Source organism: Typopeltis vanoorti, chromosome 26 (assembly GCF_054136105.1).
Source record: "Typopeltis vanoorti isolate ZY-2024b chromosome 26, IOZ_Tvanoo_1.0, whole genome shotgun sequence".
Lineage (NCBI taxonomy): Eukaryota > Metazoa > Arthropoda > Arachnida > Uropygi > Thelyphonidae > Typopeltis > Typopeltis vanoorti.
Window position 1 is genome coordinate 13,320,367 of NC_143574.1, and position 19,870 is coordinate 13,340,236.

The 19,870-nt window shown below is 36.0% G+C and overlaps 1 protein-coding gene across 2 annotated transcripts in view; it reads right to left on the reverse strand.

The window, feature by feature from the left end:
- The window catches only part of LOC150092339 (lipid droplet-regulating VLDL assembly factor AUP1-like), a 168,862-nt gene that overhangs the window by 54,865 nt on the left and 94,127 nt on the right, over positions 1–19,870 (reverse strand). For both annotated transcript variants that reach the window (XM_090415036.1, XM_090415037.1), the window contains 2 exons: positions 7,358–7,402; positions 1,240–1,313 (listed from right to left, as the gene is read on the reverse strand). In XM_090415036.1, coding sequence (XP_090271162.1) covers positions 1,240–1,313; positions 7,358–7,402 — 119 coding nt within the window. The remainder of the gene's footprint in view (positions 1–1,239; positions 1,314–7,357; positions 7,403–19,870) is intronic.

Sequence of the window (19,870 nt, forward strand, 5' to 3'; positions counted from 1 at the left end):
TCATTGCTTCATGGGACTCCCACCAAACTCTCTACTTACTGTTGGTACAAAACAAGGTGTGATGTGACTCATCAGACCACGACTTTTTTCCAGTCTTTCAGGGTCCAGTCACAACGTCCTGACACCACTGTAGATGAACTTTCCAGTTCTTCACAGAAATCAATTGTTTCTATATAGGTATGCTACTGACATAGCTACCTTCTTCAATTCCCTGTGCATAGTCCAATGAGATATGGGTTGGGAACAGCCTTCATTAAATGCTTCAGTCAATTGCTGCATACAAGCCTTCTCAAATTATGCTGATCTTGTTCTTGATAGATTGTCTTAGGACCACAGTTATGCCCCTTAGACAAGCAATGCAAGTTATTCTTCCACTGATTAAACATCCAGGATATCTCACAGTTTGAGAAACCATTCAGCTCTGCTGTTTTCAACATCATGGCTCCAACCAGGTGGGCACCCACAATAAGCCCTTTATCAACCTCCAAAAAATTCTTTTTGTTTTATCCATTGTGATCAACACTATTGACAATTACTGACCAGAAGCATTCTTAAATAGCTGCCTAGAACAAGTGGTGAAACACATGACCGAATATTTTGCATATATGCTGTGTAAGTCTGTATATTGCATATATGCTGTGTATCTGCTTAAAGATTTCTAGCTCGGTGGTCGGTATGTATATAATCAAGTCTTTCCTGAAATATATAGTTATGCTTCAATACTTGTTTAGAGAAGTAACCCTCTTTTGCTATAATCAGGAAGATATAGCTTGTGTTTCCTATTTATTTGGCTCACAGCTGTGAGGTTTATGGTTCCTAACATGGTTGCAACAATCACCTTTTACTAATTAATGTCTCATAGAAACGTGCCTCATGAACTGCTGCATCAAATACTTGCAGACTATTTAATGCTCCTTGAAATGTAAAAAGTTGCAATTCTGACCAGAGAGAACACTGTCTACTTGGCTGGAAAGGTATAAAATGAAGATTATCAACATAGGCCTCTGTGTGATAGCAGCAAACTACATCATGGTTTTGTGTGAGTAGATTATCTAAAAATTATCTGCAAGCTATTTCCGATAATTTGTCACTCCCTCCTCTTTGTTAAGTCAATTTTATATCTGATGAAGTTTCTAAAATGAAGATTTTAACCAAAGTGGTAAACATACAGATACTGGACATATACTCATAATTTAAGAAATCATCTGAACAGCAACAATGTAAAAACAGAGCACTTACCTCAAGTTAAATAATGTATAAGGTACAAAAAGAAACCACAGGATATCTGACCACCACTGACTTCCTAACAAGGACTGCAATAAATAAAACAATCATTCACAATCAAAATAAATTTCAGTAAATAATTTTAATTCCAATTTTCATATGTTACAGCTTCATTAGAAAGATTTAGAATGTAATGCACTTTTACTTGTTTAAAAGAAGTAAATCCTAGTGGTAAGTATATAAAAGTCATGTATAAACTTATTAGTTTATAAGAAAGACTATTCATCTTTAACTTTCTCTGGCAAGTGTCACGTTGGTCAATGTATTTCTAAAGAAAGATGTAAAAGGCAAGACCCCTTCCAAATATCATTCTTGTTTTTCCTGCCTTTGCATATTAACTAAATTTTGTTGTATTCAAATTGAATATGTGTTTACGGATGTAAAGAGGTTATACTCCATATACACAAAATATGCAATTTTGGTAACAAAATTCACAAGGTTGATATATAACAAATCTCAGTCAGTTCTTGTGTTAGCATGCCATTTCTTCTACAAAAGCTCCATTTCCCAAGGATAGTTGCAATGTTAGAATTCAAAGACTTCGCATCTCATACAGCTAAGTACATTATACACGAAATACAGTTTTCACATCTATGTTAAAGTGTCTGGAAATTGTGGACCAGCTACATACTGAATAACTGACTTTCCAAATGTTTTATATGGTTCTGCATCTTATCAGAACAGCACCAACCACAGCATGACTGCATATGTGGCATCTCTGCAAACATGAATTTCAGTCAAAAATAATAATACTAAATAAAATAAATAATGAATACTTTCATTTTTTCCCCCATACAGAATCACACTGATTAGCATCTGAAATGGATAGGTCATTTCATCAACTGATTTTTGTGAAATTGCACAAACTGAAGTGAATTGTGAAATTCCAATTCACTGAAGCTGTGAATCCAAAGTACATTGTGTTTGAATTCTAAGTAAACTGCTGATACCAACAGTGTTTTATCCAGTTGGTACCATATATTCAGTTATCCAGTTTACAACTAGATAAAGTTTACTGACAAGACTATGGAGGCCAGTCCTTCAGAGCTTTGTTGGTAAACTCAATCCAGTTAAAAAAAAGAAAATAGTTTATGACTAGATTTTCTTCATATTTAGCATTTTCTGAATTTTTGCAAAACGCTTTTTTAAAATTTTTGGCACTAGTCAAGTGATACTCTAGATAAATCTCTTCTATTTAATCAGTTTCCTATTTCACAAGACACACTCATCCCCCAAATCATAACATTTAAAGATGAGTACTAGTACAGTATCCTGTATGCCCCCCCCCACCATGAACTCTTTTTAAACAATGAAACGTCCAATGAAAAGGGGCATATGTACTTCAGATAAAAGAAGAGAAACAAATCACATAGTATATGCAAATGCATCACTAATACCATAATTCTTAAAGATCCATTATTTAGTTGTAAACTTACTGAAAGTCCTGTGTAACTGATAAGGCTTCAGTTTTTTATTATTATTATGTAATGTGCATTAGTTTTCTTTCATTAGTCAGTACCAACTTCAATAAAAATGGTTGTTACAGAAGCTGAAACAGCTGATTAGTCAACATTTCTACAGCAAACACCAGTATATAAAAAAAAAAACCCCTCAATATTAACCACTGTAACAAACTACTAAAAACTCCTGGCAAAAGTTGATGGAAGTTTTTCACTTGGCTATGCAACCAATTATATATTTGGTTTAATCCTTTATCCAAGTGCAAGCAAACAAAGTTTGGGCCTAAAGTATTTTCAGAACTGGGGCAACTCGTGGCAAAGGTGGTATAAGTTCTCATCACTTGCCTTAGTATCCTATAATGCAAAGCACATCTCCTTGTGGACATGTATAATGCTATGCATTAAGGGAAGGATCATTACCCAAACCAGTTTTGACCTATATTGAAGTCTCATTAGTGGGAGCCAGACCCAGAGGTGGCAATACTAAGGTCGCTTAATGCATAGCATTATACATGTCCACAAGGAGATATGCTTTGCATTATGGGATACTAAGGCAAGTGATGAGAACTTATACAACCTTTGCCACGAGTTGCCCATGTCGTGAAAATAATTCAGGGGCAAACTTTGTTTGCTTACATTTGCTATATTAAACTGACATCCATTCTCCTTTTCCCAGTCTGCCAATCTATCCAAATCATCCTGCAAAATTTTGACACCATCTGTATTAACTATTGCTCTATCCAACTTTGCATCATCTGCAAAGAACTGAACAGTTCCTCCCAGATTCTTCCCTCTATCATTAATGAACAAATTAAACAGTAGCAGTCCAAGAACAGAACCCTGTGGAATACCACTGGCCACAGGCTTTCTTTTGGACTCTACTTCTGAATAAACTACTTTCTGATATCTCTCCATTAACCACCCTCCTATCCATCTCACCAACCCTACATCCATCTGTATGTGCTGCAGTTTACTGATTAGAATTCCATGTGGTAACCTGTCTTTGCAAAGTCCAGCAAGATCACCGTAAACCCATTATCCTTATCCAATTCAGCCATCACTATATTAAAAACATGAGCAAGTTACTGAGGTATGACCTACCCTCACAAAACCATGCTGTCCTCTATACAGTATCCCATTTCTATCTATCTATTCCTGTATTTTGCTCTTGACCAATTTTTCTAATACTTTGCAACTCCTGATATGCTGATTAGTCGGTAATTCAGTACATCAGTCTTGGAGCCTCCTTTATGCAATAGAACTATTTTCCCTCTCTTTCCACCCAATCGGGACTAACCCAGATCTTAATCTAAGTCTCACTTAGATTAAACGATATGGTCAAGGGAACTTGATAATTCCCTTGCTGCTTCATGTAAACTCGAGCTGGTATACCACATTAAGGCTCTGTCATATGCTATGCACCTCCATTTCATTTACCTCAGTTCCTGTATAAGCCTTTGTCCTCTGAGACTTAGGTTATAGAGGTCTTTTACTATGCCATATCTCCAGGCTGTGTCATAAGCTTTTTTTCATGTCAGGGAAAAACTGAAATGTGATGTTCTTTCTTTAGGAATGCATTTCCTATACAAGTATCTAAATGGACAAAATGGTCTAAAGTTGAATGATGTCTACGAAAGACACACTGTGTATTAGAGAGAAGATCACTACTAAACACCAAAGAAGTTTGGTGGCATTTACTTTTTTTCTCTAATATCTTACAAAGATGGCTGGTCAGAGCAATAGGTCGATAATTATTTGCTTGTGTTGGATCCTTTCCTGGTTTTGGGATAGCAATGACAAGTTACTTATGGGGGGGGGGGTCTGGGTCATAGTAATGAAACATGGCTTCATTACTATGACCCAGAGACCAAACAACTATCAGTGGAGTGGAGACACAAAGGTTCTCCATGACCAAAGAAGTTGCAAACCCAATAGCAGGAGAGGGTTCTTGCCATTGTCTTTTGGGATATGGATGTATAATCCTTACCAAGTACCTCAAAAAAAGGTGAAACTATTACAGCAACAGTTTATTCAACAGCTCTGAAGGAACTGAAGGAGGTGTCGAAAGAAAAACACTGTGGACAACTGGGCAGAGGCATGTTGCTTTTGCAAGACAACACACCTACTCACACTGCTCATGAAACCCAACAGATAATATACAGTTTGGGCTTTCAATGTCTGTCTCACTCACCCCATTCGACAGACCTGGCCTCCATCTGACTATTTCCTATTCCCAAATTTAAAGAAACACTTGAAAGGAACAAAATTTACCACAGATGATGAAGTCATATCTGCAGCTGAGGACTGGTTTGTGCAACAAAGGAAAGACTTTTTTTCTCAGAGGATTGCAAATGCTGCAGCAGTGTTGTAACATTTCATGAGGAATATGTAGAATAATGTGTAAGTTACATGGTGCTACCTCAATTCCTTAGTGATGATTATCACAATTTTTCAGTATATCCTCTTACCAAATGTCTAGAATAGCTTTGAAACAACAACACATCCAATATGTCTAAGGCAGACAAATGATGTGACAGAGACTATATTTTGCAATGAACAGCAAGAGCGTTTACTAAAGGAAGATTGTGTTTGAGCAACTTGCTAGTATTCTATAATAAAGTTGCCATTGAGTTAGATAAGCAGAATGGATACATCATGATACTTTTGGACTTTGCTAAGGCTTTTGACAGAATACAGCAAGGAAGACTGTTCCATAAACTGAAGAATATGGGACTGGATTATAAAATATTAGTATGGATAAGAGAATGGCTGTCTGACATATCAAAAAGTGGTATATTGGAATGCGAGTCTGGAAGGTGACTTAGTGGTATGAGGAGAAAGTGTATCACAAAGAGTATGAAGGGGGCATACAATGAGGATCAGTCCTTGGTCCACTGTTATTCAATCTATATGCTAATGGCATTGGGAAGGATTTGACAGGAGACATACAGCTATTTGCTGATGATGCCAAGATAGGTAGGGCAATCAGGCATGTTGCTGATATGCAGTACTTGTAGAAAGATTTGAATAGGCTGAAATTGTGGACATGTCAAAATGTTTATCAGTTCAATGTTAGTAAATGTAAAGTCATGCACTATGGTGTGATGAGATATCATCATCATCAAATTCCTGCCATGTACCCTCAAGGAGTGTACAGGATATGACAGTACTACATGAAAAATTTACATCATTTCTAACTTCCTATCTATAATTTTCCTCCAAATCAGTCTGTTACTTGTCAAGATTCCAACATTATCAGATCTTATATTTCTATCGTCTAAGGCACTTTGTACCGTATCAATCCACCTACATCTTGGTCTTCCTCTGGGTCGTTTTCCTGCCAACCTAGCAGAGAATACTTGTTTTGCTAATCTTTCCTCTCCCATTCTATTTAAGTGACCATACCACCTGAGATTAGCTCTGCTAACGCATTCCTGGATGCTGACAATGTCAAGTTCTTTCCCAATATCCTCATTTTTAATATGATATTGCCATTGATGCCATCTGTTCACGCCAATAATCTTTCTCAGGACTCTCATATCTGTGGTCTCTGGTCTTTGGTCAAGTGTTTTACTTCTGACCCAGCTCTCAGATCCATAAGTTAAAATTGGTCTGAACACCGTCTTGTATACAGCTAATTTAGTGTTCCGACTAATTTCTCTCTTATTCCATATGAATTTATTCAATTGACTTCCCACCATACCAGCTTTTGGTGTGATTATGCTAGAAGAAACTGATCCAGGCTAGGGATTTTGGAGTTTTAGCAGATAGGAAGTTGCAGTTCAAGGGCCATATAGTAAAGATTGCAAATACAACTAAGAGGATAATTGCAATGCTCAATGTAAAGATAAGGAAGTCATTTTGTGTTTACAAGGCTTGATAAGACCTCACTTAGACTATGTGCACAGGTCTGGTCTCATGTTGATTCTGATACAGTGGAGAATTCAAAGGAGTGTGTTAAAAATGATATTAGGATTTTGGAATACAGATTGAGAATCTGTGGACTGCAGCCACTAGCAAACAGGAAAAAGAGAGGTGATATGATTGAGACATAACTTCTGAAAGTTTCATACAGAATTTCAGTAGATGAAATTTTTCACTTTATGGAAGGTGGGGACTTGACTAGAGGGCACCCTTGGAAGTTGAGAATGAATGCTATCATAAAGAGGTGAGAGTAGATTTTTCTTTCATTGAGTGGTATGTGCAAGTAGTGTCAATGAATTCAAGAACTAGTATAACAGCTAGTGCTGATAGTAGGTGGCATCCTTGAAAGTCTCTCTTTATGATAATAGTAATATATATTTTATTTCCATTACTTACTTAGTAAGTGTTTTCTCTCTATTTATTATTAAAAGAAAATAATCAATTGTTCAGTATCACCATTACAAAAAAGCTTTGATTAGTTCTTAAAATATTCATAAGAAGATTGGTGATGGTTTTACTGTTAGTCAAATCGCCATAAGATAAAAGTTAAATTAATTTTTAAACATACAACAGTAAAGTACAGTTTGAACCTTAATTAAAAAATTTAGCAACTATAATAACTGATATATGTGCTGGCATAACCAGCACATATATTGTAATTCAGAAAAAAAAAAAAGTCACATACTCACCGGTGCAACTTTGATAAAATGTGGACGTGAAACTTTAATAACAACCTGAAATAAAACAAATTTATGTATACACAGAAAATTAGTTCCTTATTTTAAATATTTAAAACATAAATATTTATCTCAATACCAGTATATGTGAATAGAAATTAATATTTGTTATAAAGTATAGACAATCATCATATACAGAAATTTTTCTATAGGGTAAGGTGATCAAGATTATAAAAATTCCAAAGCAAGCTGCCTTCCTAACTCCCCACCTACCCACTACCACACCTAAGAGCAAAAAAAAAAAAACAGTAATAAAGGCTTATGTTTCTCTATTGTTTACTGTACTATTTTTTGACATATTTGATGGCATGAGAGAAAGTGTTACAGAAAGTTAGTGGTACAGAAATTTTTTTTTTCATTGGTTTGAAAGTAAATTATACTTGCCAAGAAATATTATTCTTGTTTATTCCTTTGTCTTCTCAGATATCATCTGCTTCCAGGAGGTTGACTACCATGGATGGTTTTGTGCTTCTCTTTTGCATTCTTCATAGGACAAAAAGGTCCGGTCCTTAATATTTCTCATCCAATCTGTTTTTTTTTTTTGTTTTTGTTTTTTTTTTAAACATGTGGATAGGCTTATGTGTTCATCAGACATTTTTGTAATAGATTTCGCGGTTTGATATGAACACAGATGATTAAGAAAATAACTATTTATTAACTTAAAAGCTAATATTTCGCTGATATTATATCCAGCATCTTCAGAGCACACAACACAAAGTTTGTTACAAATGCAAAACAACCACAATCCGGTGTAACAGTGGGGCTAGTAAAAGTAATTGCAGCATGCAACACAAGACTAAAGTCTCAATATGGTGCCATCTAGGTTTAAAAAAATGAAATAAAATAAAAGTAATAAATATTAATTTGGTCTTAAGATGACTGTCTCCCAAATCTTTGGTAGATTTATACAGCCATACTTGTTAAGGTTTGGAGTATGTTTTAAGGCTTCTGTTGATTCCAGGAACAACCAATCTGTTCTTTGTCTTCCTCTTCTTTTTTTCTTGTATCATTCCTTCTAGAAGTTTTTTTGTAGGGAATCATGCCTTTGTATGTGACCAAGGTAGGTAGTTTTCCTTTTCTTAATGGTTTTCAACAGATTCCTATCTTCTCCAATCATCTCTAATATTTCTAAATTAATTTTTTTGGCAATCCATGGGACTCTAAGAATTCTTCTGAGGACACCACAAAGGCTTTTAGTTTATTTTCAAAATATTTTGATATTGTCCAGGTTTCTGCTTCATATAGCAGTGTTGACCATAAGTAGCATTTGGACAACCTAATTCTTGTTTTTGTGTGAATTTCTCTTGAGGTCAGCATGTTTTTCATGCTAATGAAGGTTGATCTAGCAATTTCTATTCTTCTTAATATTTCCTTATCACACTTTCTATTCTCTGTAATTAGTTGACCCAAATATCTATAACTCTCTATTTGATCTAATGTATCTCCTCTGATCTTAATATTTATATCGGTATCTTCCCTTTTTCTCGTTACCAGCATGGTTTGGTTTTTTTGAAGTTGGAATTTAGTCCATATTTTTCACTTAGCTTCAGCATCTCTTCTAGTAGGTTTTAAAGATCTTTTTTTATTTTCAGCTAGCAGTACTATATCATCTGCACAACTTAAGTTGTTTATATTACTGCTTCCTATGCTGACTCCTTTAAATTCTTCTAACTGCTGGAAGATATTTTCAGTATAGAGGTTAAACAATATAGGAGAAAGAACACAGCCTTGTCTGACACCCTTCTTTACTGGGAATTCCTTTGAGATTTTTCCTGATATTTTTATTCAGGCAGTTTGCTCCCAATATAGATTTATCAGTAATCTGGTAGCTTTACCATCTACTCTAAATTTCTAATGCATTTGATTAGTTGTTCATGTTGTATATTATCAAAGGCCTTTGTGTAGTCAATAAAACATAAGTAGACTTCTTTCTACTTATCCAGATATCTTTCTATAATAGTTTTAATGTTGAAGAGTCCTCTGGTTCCTTTATTTTCCTGAAAACCAGACTGTATTTCATTCATTTCCATTTTGATTTTATGTTTTTTCTTTCTAGGATGATATAAAACATAACTTTTGCTATCTGACTGATTGTTCTGTACTCTTCACATTTGTGTGAAGAGTACAGAACAGTATTGGTAGGAATGTTGAGCGCTTAAAATCTTTTGGCAGGTGTCCAGTTTCGTATATTTTGTTACATATGTCAGTCAGTGATCTTATAGCCTTATCATCTAAAGCCTTTAGATATATTCTGCCATAATTCCATCCATTTTTGGAGCTTTTCCTGGTTTCAGTTTCCTAATGGGCATTTGTTACTTCCCAGGTAAGAATAGTAGGCCCCTCCAAATCTTCTTGCATTGACTTATCTATTCTATCATGATTGTAGAATCTCTACGCATTTGAATACTCCACCCATCTATCCCTTATTTTGTCTTTCTTCATTAGGGTGTTTCCACTGGTATCTTCAATGCAATGAGGGCCTACCTTTTTGCAAGATTTGTTAGTTAGCTCCCTAACTTTTTCATGAAGTTCTCTGGTTTTGTGCTTTTTGTCCAGAAGTTCAATTTCCTTGCATTTGTTGTTGAGCCATAGTGCTTTTGCAATCCTACATTCTTTCCTGATCTCCTTGTTTAAGTTCTTGTATTCAGGACGATTTTTGTGTTTCTTTCTTTTCTCCATCATTTTCAGTATCTTGTCATTCATCCAGGGGTTTACTCATCTTCTTCTCAAATTTGGGAATTGTTTGTTTTACTACTTTTTTATGCCCTCTTTAAATTTCTGTCATCTATCCTCAATCTCATCTTTAGGGTAAGGATACTTGGTGGGATCAGGAACACTAACAGAAGTGGATTGTGCCAGTTCCTTTAAAAATTTATCTTCTATTTCTTGATTTTTAAGGGAGCTGAGATCATATTTTTCTATGTTTATAGGTTTCATTATTTTCTTTAATTTTATCGCTGTTTTAATGACCACAGGGTTGTGGTCTGATCCAATCAGCCCCTGGGTATGTTTTGGCTTGTAAGATGTTATTCTGGAATCTTTTTTTAATCATTTTAATACATGACATCTCCTATTTTAGTTTTCTTCATTAAAGAAGAGAATTTAATTTAAAGCTGAAAGAAACTGAATTATAATAGTATTATTACAATTTATTCAAAAATTCTAAAACCAGTTATATAGAATAATCATGAAATTATAAAATAATTAACTTCCATAATTATAATACTCAGTGTTTACTGAAGGTATAATAGAATTTTTGCTGAAATGTAGATTTTTCATTTCTTACTCCAAAGTTCCTGACCAGTAAGGCAGACTAAAATAAGAAATTATCCACTATACTTCAAGTGACTTGAAACAAATCACCTACTGCGCACAAAACAAAAACTTCATATTTTTCTGAAGTAAGCAATAATTGCAAACAATTATTAAAAAATCAAAAGGTACCTTTGAAAGAGTTGAATGATAATTCAACCTTTTGTAAAAATTGTGTTTACTGGTCATATGCAAAAAAGCATGAATGCAACTTTGTCCATCTGCCCTTCCTCTCTTTTTTTCCCAGAGGGGTGGGGACAGATGGTTTTTTCAGTGAGACTATTTGCAACACCTTAAGACAAAGCTGTTCTCATGGTAATGTTCATCTGTGACTCCTACAGAAATGACACAATTCAAATCACCTCCAGCTACATCAGAAATGTGTACCATATCCAGTGGCCTTTGGCCACAATAAAAAAAAAATGCTTCAATAGACTAAATACTAAACAGTCTTGTAGTCCCTAAAACAGTACCCTGCCCCTGATGCAAAAAAAAGTATACCTTTAAGTTATGCTTCAGAAGTAATACTCAATTTTATCTATATCATTTCCGGCCTGGTTGGCCGAGTAGTTAGCATATCTGCTCTATAGTCAAAAGGCTGCGGGATGTTTCAGTTAATTTCTGTGGAAATACTATTGGTGGTGGTGGGCAGTAGATGGCATTAGTGTAGTTGATGAGCTGAGTGGTGGAGACAGAGAGTTGTAGAGTAGGTGCCTTCCCTCGACGAGTCTTTGGACTCCCTGGAGGTGTCATGTAATAATAATAATAATTATACTCAGCTGGCAACTTTGCTTCTATGTTATAGTTTATAACATGGAAGAAAACTTATAATCAAGTCCTTTCCAAAAAGGAAGGTAAAAGTAATCAAACTATTCATTCATTCCCTTCAATTCAGTCTCAGAAATGGTCATCTACAGTTTTTCTTCACCACCTGGAATCAGCCACTTTAAAACAAAAGGAAATCTCCCAGGTTATATATATATCTCACCTCTAAACATGTGCCACAGAGTAGTTTGATGAAATCCTTGTTACTGCTCTCGACATTTCCATGACATCGAAGGATGTTCTGCCAATTGTCATGGTCTGCATTCTGTTCCACTGTAGTCAGGTAATAAGTTTTCCTCTCCAACTACTTACTGAGTGTTATGACAGACAGTTTTCTGTCTTCAGATGTAACAATGTCTCAGGACTATTTCTATTGCATTCTGCCTTCTATATATAAATGACCTCTTTTGACAGACTACTATTGTACTTTCACAACTACAGTTCTACTAAACTAATATCTAGCATACCATCATTCTGTAATGTTAGCAGCAACTGCCCAATGCCTATTTACAATCCAACTGCTAACCTAAATTACAATCTCCAAAAGAACATATTTTTTCTTTAACCTCTGCCAGCATGTCACTAAATGCTATAGGCTCTACAAACCTTTCATGTGGGATCAACAAAAACTTCTTATATTTGAAAATCAATACATTCTACAGTTAGAGAAATTCAACCATAAGTATATGCATCCAAGCAGATGTGAGAAAGCAGAGGCAAAAACATGGTAGGCCAAAGAATCAGCATTTCAACTCAACAATCGTTGGCTTGCCTTGTTGTTGAGTTGCGTGATCTTTTGTTAATACTGCACCAATCATATGCATAGAGATGGAAGCAACCGGTAGAGGAAATGTGGAAGCGAGGGTACTGACTTCTTCTCAATCTTGGATTGCATGGAGATGAATTAAGATTAAGAGACTGTCATTAGAATTATTGTGCAACTGGATTTTGAGAGCTTTGGACATGATTTCACCAGAAACAATTAATTTAATTACAATGAATACCGAGGATTTAATTATAAATGCCAATTTAGTTTTTCCTTAAAAACATTTGTTTCTGAAAATCTCCACATATATCTTGCACCAGGGGTGCTTAAGGGTCAAAGCTGTATAACTGAGAGGAGACCTCCACATAGCCTTTAAAGGAATGCGGAGAACCGACCAGGGCTTCTGACCTAATGTCCAATCCTCACCTTCTCGTGGTGCACCCTGTTGGGTATCTACTTTGATACTGAACGAACGAGGATGGGCTGGCAATTTGGGATTTAGCTGACCAAATTGTATTCTTATTGGTTAAACCAAAATAAAAAATGATGGTACAACATGACAAAATTTCATGCCGGCTGGGGCGTCGCCCGGTTAAACAAGGCCCCCGTTGTTTTCGCCAGGGAACCAGGGCGAACAGCGAAAAGTCAGCTACTGGAACAAATCTGAAAACAAACCCCAACTCAACATCACCAGAGTTAAAGATCGGTACTATCAACGTAAAAAGCCTGAATGGCAAAGAAATGGAGCTAGCTGAGGAATTAGATAAGTACCAGATCGACATAATAGGGGTGACTGAAACAAAAAATACCAAAACTGGTGAGATCTTTCTGAGCAATAAATACAAAATGTTATATTCAGGCAATAACAATCAAGGAAAAGAAGGAGTAGCCATAGTATTCAACACAAAATACGAGGCTAATCTTCTTGAATGGCAGTCAGTCTCAAGTAGAGTAATGTGGGCAAATAGGAGAATGGGGAACTGGACAATGAGACTTATTTGTGCCTATGGTCCCACAGAAGGTTCTACTAAGGTAGAAGTGGAGGAATTTTTTGAGGCTTTAGAAAAAGCAACTGACACAATGAAAAAGGAAAAGTTGGTCCTTGTTGGGGATCTAAATAGTAGAGTAGGAAATGATTGTGAGACATACAAAAATATTTTGGGAAAATTTGGAGAAAAGAGCAAAGCTAATAATAATGGCAAATATCTGTTGGATTTCTGCTCAGGACATGGACTGGTTATTACTAACACCATGTTCCAACATAAAAATGTGCACAAATTCACATGGAGAGAAGAGGCTAGGAATAAGAAAAGTCTCATTGACTATGTTATTGTTGATAGTGATGTTTTCTCCCTGGTGCAGGACACCAGAGTGTACAGAGGATTTGAAATTGGAAGTGATCACTATTTAGTCTTGAGCAGGATAAAATTTAATTTCATATTGAAAAGAATAACATGTAAGAAAGTTTTAAAGCGAATAAAAGTTGAGCAGCTCTCAGATGTAAACTGTAGACTAAAATACAGAAATATTATTGAAAAGAAAATGAAAGAGTTTGAGAACAGGAATCAAACCTTGGAGATTCAATGGCAAACTCTGAAGGAAACATTGATTGATTCTGCCAGAGAGGCATGTGGTGAGGTTGTGTGCAAAGATAAAAAAATCAGAACTCCCTGGTGGACACAGGAAGTTAAAGAGGCAGTGAAGGAAAAGAAGAAAGCATATCAAAAGTTCCTGGCAAATAAGTCAGCTTTTACTCTTACAGAATACAGAGACAAATGTAAGAAAGCTAAACAGTGTGTAAAACTAGCTAAACAAAAGTCATGGGAGGACTTTGGCAAGAATATAGAAAATAAATATCAAGAAGGTGGCAAAATATTCTGGAGGTTGTTGAAGAAGCTTAGGAATGGAGGAAAGAGTGCTGTAAAAGGAATTAGAGATGATAAAGGTGAAATGAAAACAGGAGAAAAAGATATCCTTCAAGTATGAAGTAATTACTTTGAAAAACTGCTAAATGAAACAAGCAGTGATGACAGCACAGTGATAAAAAACACTGACCAGGCATGCAGTCAGGAATACATATCCATACTTGAAGTAGAAAAAGCCATCAAAGGCTTGAAATGTGGAAAGGCAGCAGGAGTAGATGATATTCGACCAGAAATGCTGAAGTATGGTGGTATAAGAGTCTTACAGTGGCTGCACTGCATAGTTCAGAAAGCCTGGACAGAGGGACGAATTCCCGATGATTGGAGTAGAGCTCTCATAGTACCCATATATAAAAAGGGAAATAAAACTGAATGTGAGAATTACAGAGGTATTTCCCTACTGAGTGTTCCTGGCAAGATCTATGCAAGTATACTTGAGAAACGGTTGAGAAGAATTGTGGAAGAAAAGCTTGGTGAAGAACAAGCTGGATTCAGGCCAAATAGAGGCTGTCAGGATGAGATCTTCACTTTGCGACAAATAGTCGAGAAAGCATGGGAATATAACAAAGATCTGTATTTAAGTTTTGTCGATTTGGAAAAGGCATATGACAAGGTGCCAAGAGAGAAGCTATTCAATATGCTGCAGTTATATGGTGTCAATGGGACATTATATCAAGCAATAGTCTTTATTTGAGTTGTGAGTCAGCAGTTAGAATTGAAGGAAGTACAGGAAGATGGTTTAATGTTAAATCTGGTGTGAGACAAGGATGTACATTATCCCCTCTGTTATTCATTATCTATATGGATCACATTATGAAGGAATGTAGTATTAAACCTGATATCAAAATTGGAGATGTTAATGTCAGCTCTTTGCTTTATGCGGATGATGTTATACTTCTAAATAAATCCGCTACAAGTCTGCAAGATTCTCTGACTAAATTGAATAGCTGTTGTAATAGATATGGTATGAAGGTCAGCAATAAAAAGACAAAGACAATGAAAATAGGCAGAATCATTGAAAATGTCAACTGTGTTGTGAATGGAGAACCTGTGGAACAAGTAAAACATTTCAGCTACTTAGGCACAATTTTTACTGAAGATGGTAAACTAAATATAGAAATAGACAACAGAATCAGCAAAGCTGGTATCGTGGGAAGTCAATTGAATAAATTCATATGGAATAAGAAAGAAATTAGTCGGAACACTAAATTAGCTGTATACAAGACTGTGTTCAAACCAATTTTAACTTATGGATCTGAGAGCTGGGTCAGAAGTAAAACACTTGACCAAAGACTAGAGACCGCAGATATGAGAGTCCTGAGAAAGATTAGAGGCGTGAACAGATGGCATCAATGGCAATATCATATTAAAAATGAGGATATTAGGAAAGAACTTGACATTGTCAGCATCCAGGAATGCGTTAGCAGAGCTAATCTCAGATGGTATGGTCACTTAAATAGAATGGGAGAGGAAAGATTAGCAAAACAAGTGTTCTCTGCCAGGTTGGCAGGAAAACGACCCAGAGGAAGACCAAGATATAGGTGGATTGATATGGTACAAAGTGCCTTAGACTATAGAAATATAAGATCTGATAATGTTGGAGTCTTGACAAGTAACAGACTGATTTGGAGGAAAATTGTAGATAGGAAGTTAGTAATGATGTAATTTTTTCATGTAGTACTGTCATATCCTGTACACCCCTTGAGGGTACATGGCAGGAATTTGATGATGATGATGATGATATCTTGCACCATGATTTTTTAACTTTAATTTTGGGAAAAAAAGTGTGAGTTATATTCGAGTAAATACGGCAAGTCTGTCAGCAGAAACAACTGACAGTACAGCTGTGGAGAGACTGCATTCTCTTTACCAACACTTTTGTAAATTTTCTTAATATTGAAAAAAAAATTATTGGTGAACAAAAGTACCTGAAATTTGTGCTTATGTACAAAACTGTGTTCAAGAATATTCACATGTATTTCACATGCTTTTTATATTAAGTGTTTTTGTTTTCACTTAATGTTTGAGCACAGTTCCCCCCCCCCACACACACACCCAATTTATTTCCATGAAACAATTTTGTTACTTTTATGATGTGTAATGATTTTCGGAATAGAACTGAAACTTGTAATATCATCTGTGGGAAACAGGGATTCGACATTCAACAGCTCAACATGCAATGGTTGCATGTTGAGCCATCATCGCTACACTGTCAAATATGATAATTGTTATAAATGCAGCAGCCACCTGTAGAAGACATGAAATGAAAGAGAAAAAACTGCCTGTTGTTGATTTCAGTTTTCTGCATGACTTGGCATGTTATAAAGTACTTATAATGTCATATATTATAGCATATAAAAAAAAACAACTGTGATAATGAATTCAGGATTAAATCTAATAATATTAAAAATGTTTTGCTGGTATTATCTACATGAAAAACATTTCTAACATGTCCTTACTCAACAGAAGCCTATGCGACAATAAATCTGATAATGCATAGACATACACATCAACAGAAGTAGATGGAATAAATGAGGAAGAGAAGCTGGTTCAGTGTGTTTGCAGTTGTATTGAAAAGGGATGTTGGACAGCTACTGCTCTTGTTTTAACAAAGGCAACAGAAAGCAGAGGAATGGTGTTTGTCCATCACTTGAGCAGTAACCATCGAAGTACCGGTAGAAGAAACACAGAAGGCATCCCATGAGTCTGGGGAAGTATGGAAGTATTTTTTCTGTTTGGAAACACGACATTACATCACTGTCCAAATACTAACTGCTCAAGTTGAATGTTTATATGAAAGTTTTGAGAAGTAATCACCATAAACTATCACTATATACACATATTTTTAATTATAATACATACATTGTGTGTGTGTGTGTGTGTGCATGCACATGCATGTGTGTGTGTGTGTGTGTGTGTGTGTGTGTAATCCTTGTACTATGTAATTCTAACTACTCATCAGTTCTTTTGAATTCAGTGGGTTCTCATTTTTTGCTCTCATTCAGCTGTGATCCACACTCAAGTTATAAAATATATGCTAACAAATGCTTATGCCACTATAAATTTCACTTTTTTGCCATTCCTTATTATACTCTCTCTCTCTCTCTCCAACACTGCTCTTATAACAATCAATTAAATATTAGAGGCAGTAAATCTTTTTTTTTTCTACATCTGTCAAACTGTTATTCATTTTTCTAGTACAATAGAACATTATGCAATGCATTTTCCCCCCTTTTCTTTTTTTTTAAATATCCCAAACAAGAGAGATAACATCTGTGCTCTGTGGAGAGTGCAGATAAAGATAGAGAAAGAAGAAATCTACTGACATTTTTCTTGAAGACATGGAGATTGAAGGTGATGGGAAAATACACTGGTGTCCAAAAGCTAAGGACAAACTACATTTTTACCTGTATATGAAAAATTTTTCATGACTACAGCCAAATGTGGACATAAAATTTATTGCCAGCATACTAATAAATTATATTACACAAAAAAATGTGTTATTATTCTCGGTCTCCAGAAGTATCTCCACTGCTCATGTACGATGTGGTGTGGAATAAAAATAAATTCTTCATCTACAGTACCACAGAACAATTAAACATGATGCTTGAGAACTTTGCTGCAACATTGTTTGCCAGTCATAGTCCCCTTTTTTTCATCACTTGCAGCTCAGTGCATCTATTAAGCATAATAACTTCCCAACCACGATCCCAGCACAACCGTATCTATCCCTTTCAAGAACATTCTCGCAATTTTACATCAGATCAAGTGTCATCTAGAATCAGAGGAAAGACTAAAACAACTCTTATCTGTAAAGCATACATCAGCCCATTGGTGTCTTGTCCAATTTTTATGGATACAACACCACCACTGAAAACATGCTTTATGATGAGCTGTGGATAAAAAGGGATGCAGACTACAGGCATTTGGGTGAATAGGTCTAGTAGTCGCACATGTCTTCCCACAGTTTGTGGAGATATATGCTTACCTGTGTTTCAATGGAACCGACTTATAGCTGACCTGCTACGGTGTGTCAATTACATTTTGCAGTTATGATCAAAAATCCGTCTTCATGCTCTGTGGTAGAGCAAGGTCGACCTCTTAGCAAATGTCCAAAACACATTCCATTGTTTGAAATGCTGCCCAGAGCCTGAAGGCTATGCGAGATTCCAAACTCTGGCAATATCAGTAATTCTCTGGTCTTCTTCATGCTTTCCAATAATTCTTCCCTACATGAAATGATCTAGATGATATCTGAGACATTACAAGACATCCACGTTTGCAACTTTATTCTTTCACGAAAAGAGCTTCCTTCAAACCACAGTTTGATTAGTGTGGCCTTTCACCTTTTATCCTGATGAGTGCTACCATGTGATCCCTTTTGCATGCAATTCGAAAATTTTGAATGTGTACCTTTCTACCTGAAACTGTCAGTTATACAAATTGCCACAAGCTGATTCGTCTGAATTTGCAGTTGTAATCTTCAGAAATAGTGTTCATTCTTAGGTTTTGGACACCAGTGTATGAGTACAGCTATTCCACAGGACAGAGGTAGATGGAATAAATGAGGAAGAGAAGCTGGTTCAGTGTGTTTGCAGTTGTACTGAAAAGGGATGTTGGACAGCTATTGCTCTTGTTTTAACAAGGCCAACAGAAAGCAGAGGAATGGCATTTGCCATTTCACTGGAGCAGTAACCATGGAAGTACTTGTAGAAGAAACACAGAACTCAAACAGTGCATATGCGAGATAGAGATTGAAATGAGTCTAATAAGGAAGGGTCATCTATGAGCCAAATTGCTCTTCTCTGAACAGCGTCAAGAATTTTTAGTGAGGTTTTTGGTGTGTCACCTAAAAGCTGTGAACAGTATTTGTATAGGGTTAGTAGCTGGGTGGGTGTAAAACAGGTTCTTGAGAGGAAAAGAAGGACTAATTTTTTAGAGGCGAGGGAAGCTATTGATGTAATATGATTATGCCAGGAGAGACTGGAGGTAATGCCAGTCCAAAGAGAGAGAGAGAGATCCGACCCTATTTAGCAATTTGTGTATTACTGAGGATAAGGGAATGTGAACTGAGATCTATTTTGTGAGAGACAAGGAAGGACTTCAATTTTGGTGACACTGAAGATGACCAGGTTAAACTAGCCCCCACTGAAGGATAATATAGAGAACAGTGTTTAAGAATTGGTTGCAGATAATCTTCAAGCTTGGGATGTCTCTGAACTACATGGGTTATCAAAAGAGTAGGATGAATGGAACATACTATTATCAGCAAAGCTGTGGATTGGATCTGAGGCACTCCTGAATTAGTGTCAAAGCAAATAGAAGGTGTCATCCACCATGACGTGCAGTGAATGATCAGAGAGAAAGCTTGCTATCCAATGAGAGGGTGACAGGTAGACTGAAGGAAGATAGTCCTTCGGTCTACCAAAAGCAGGCCCCAATGCCAAACATGATCAAAACCATAGGAATGTCAAGGACAACAGTGCACACTTCTGCTGAGAGGTCAGCCATGAATCTAGATTGGCAGAATCTATAATAGTGGTTGCTGATTAACTGGTGGGCCTCTAGGTAGTGGAGATGACAGTTGATAACTTCTCCATTATTTTGGACGGGGTTGAGGTGATGGCAATTGGTTGATTA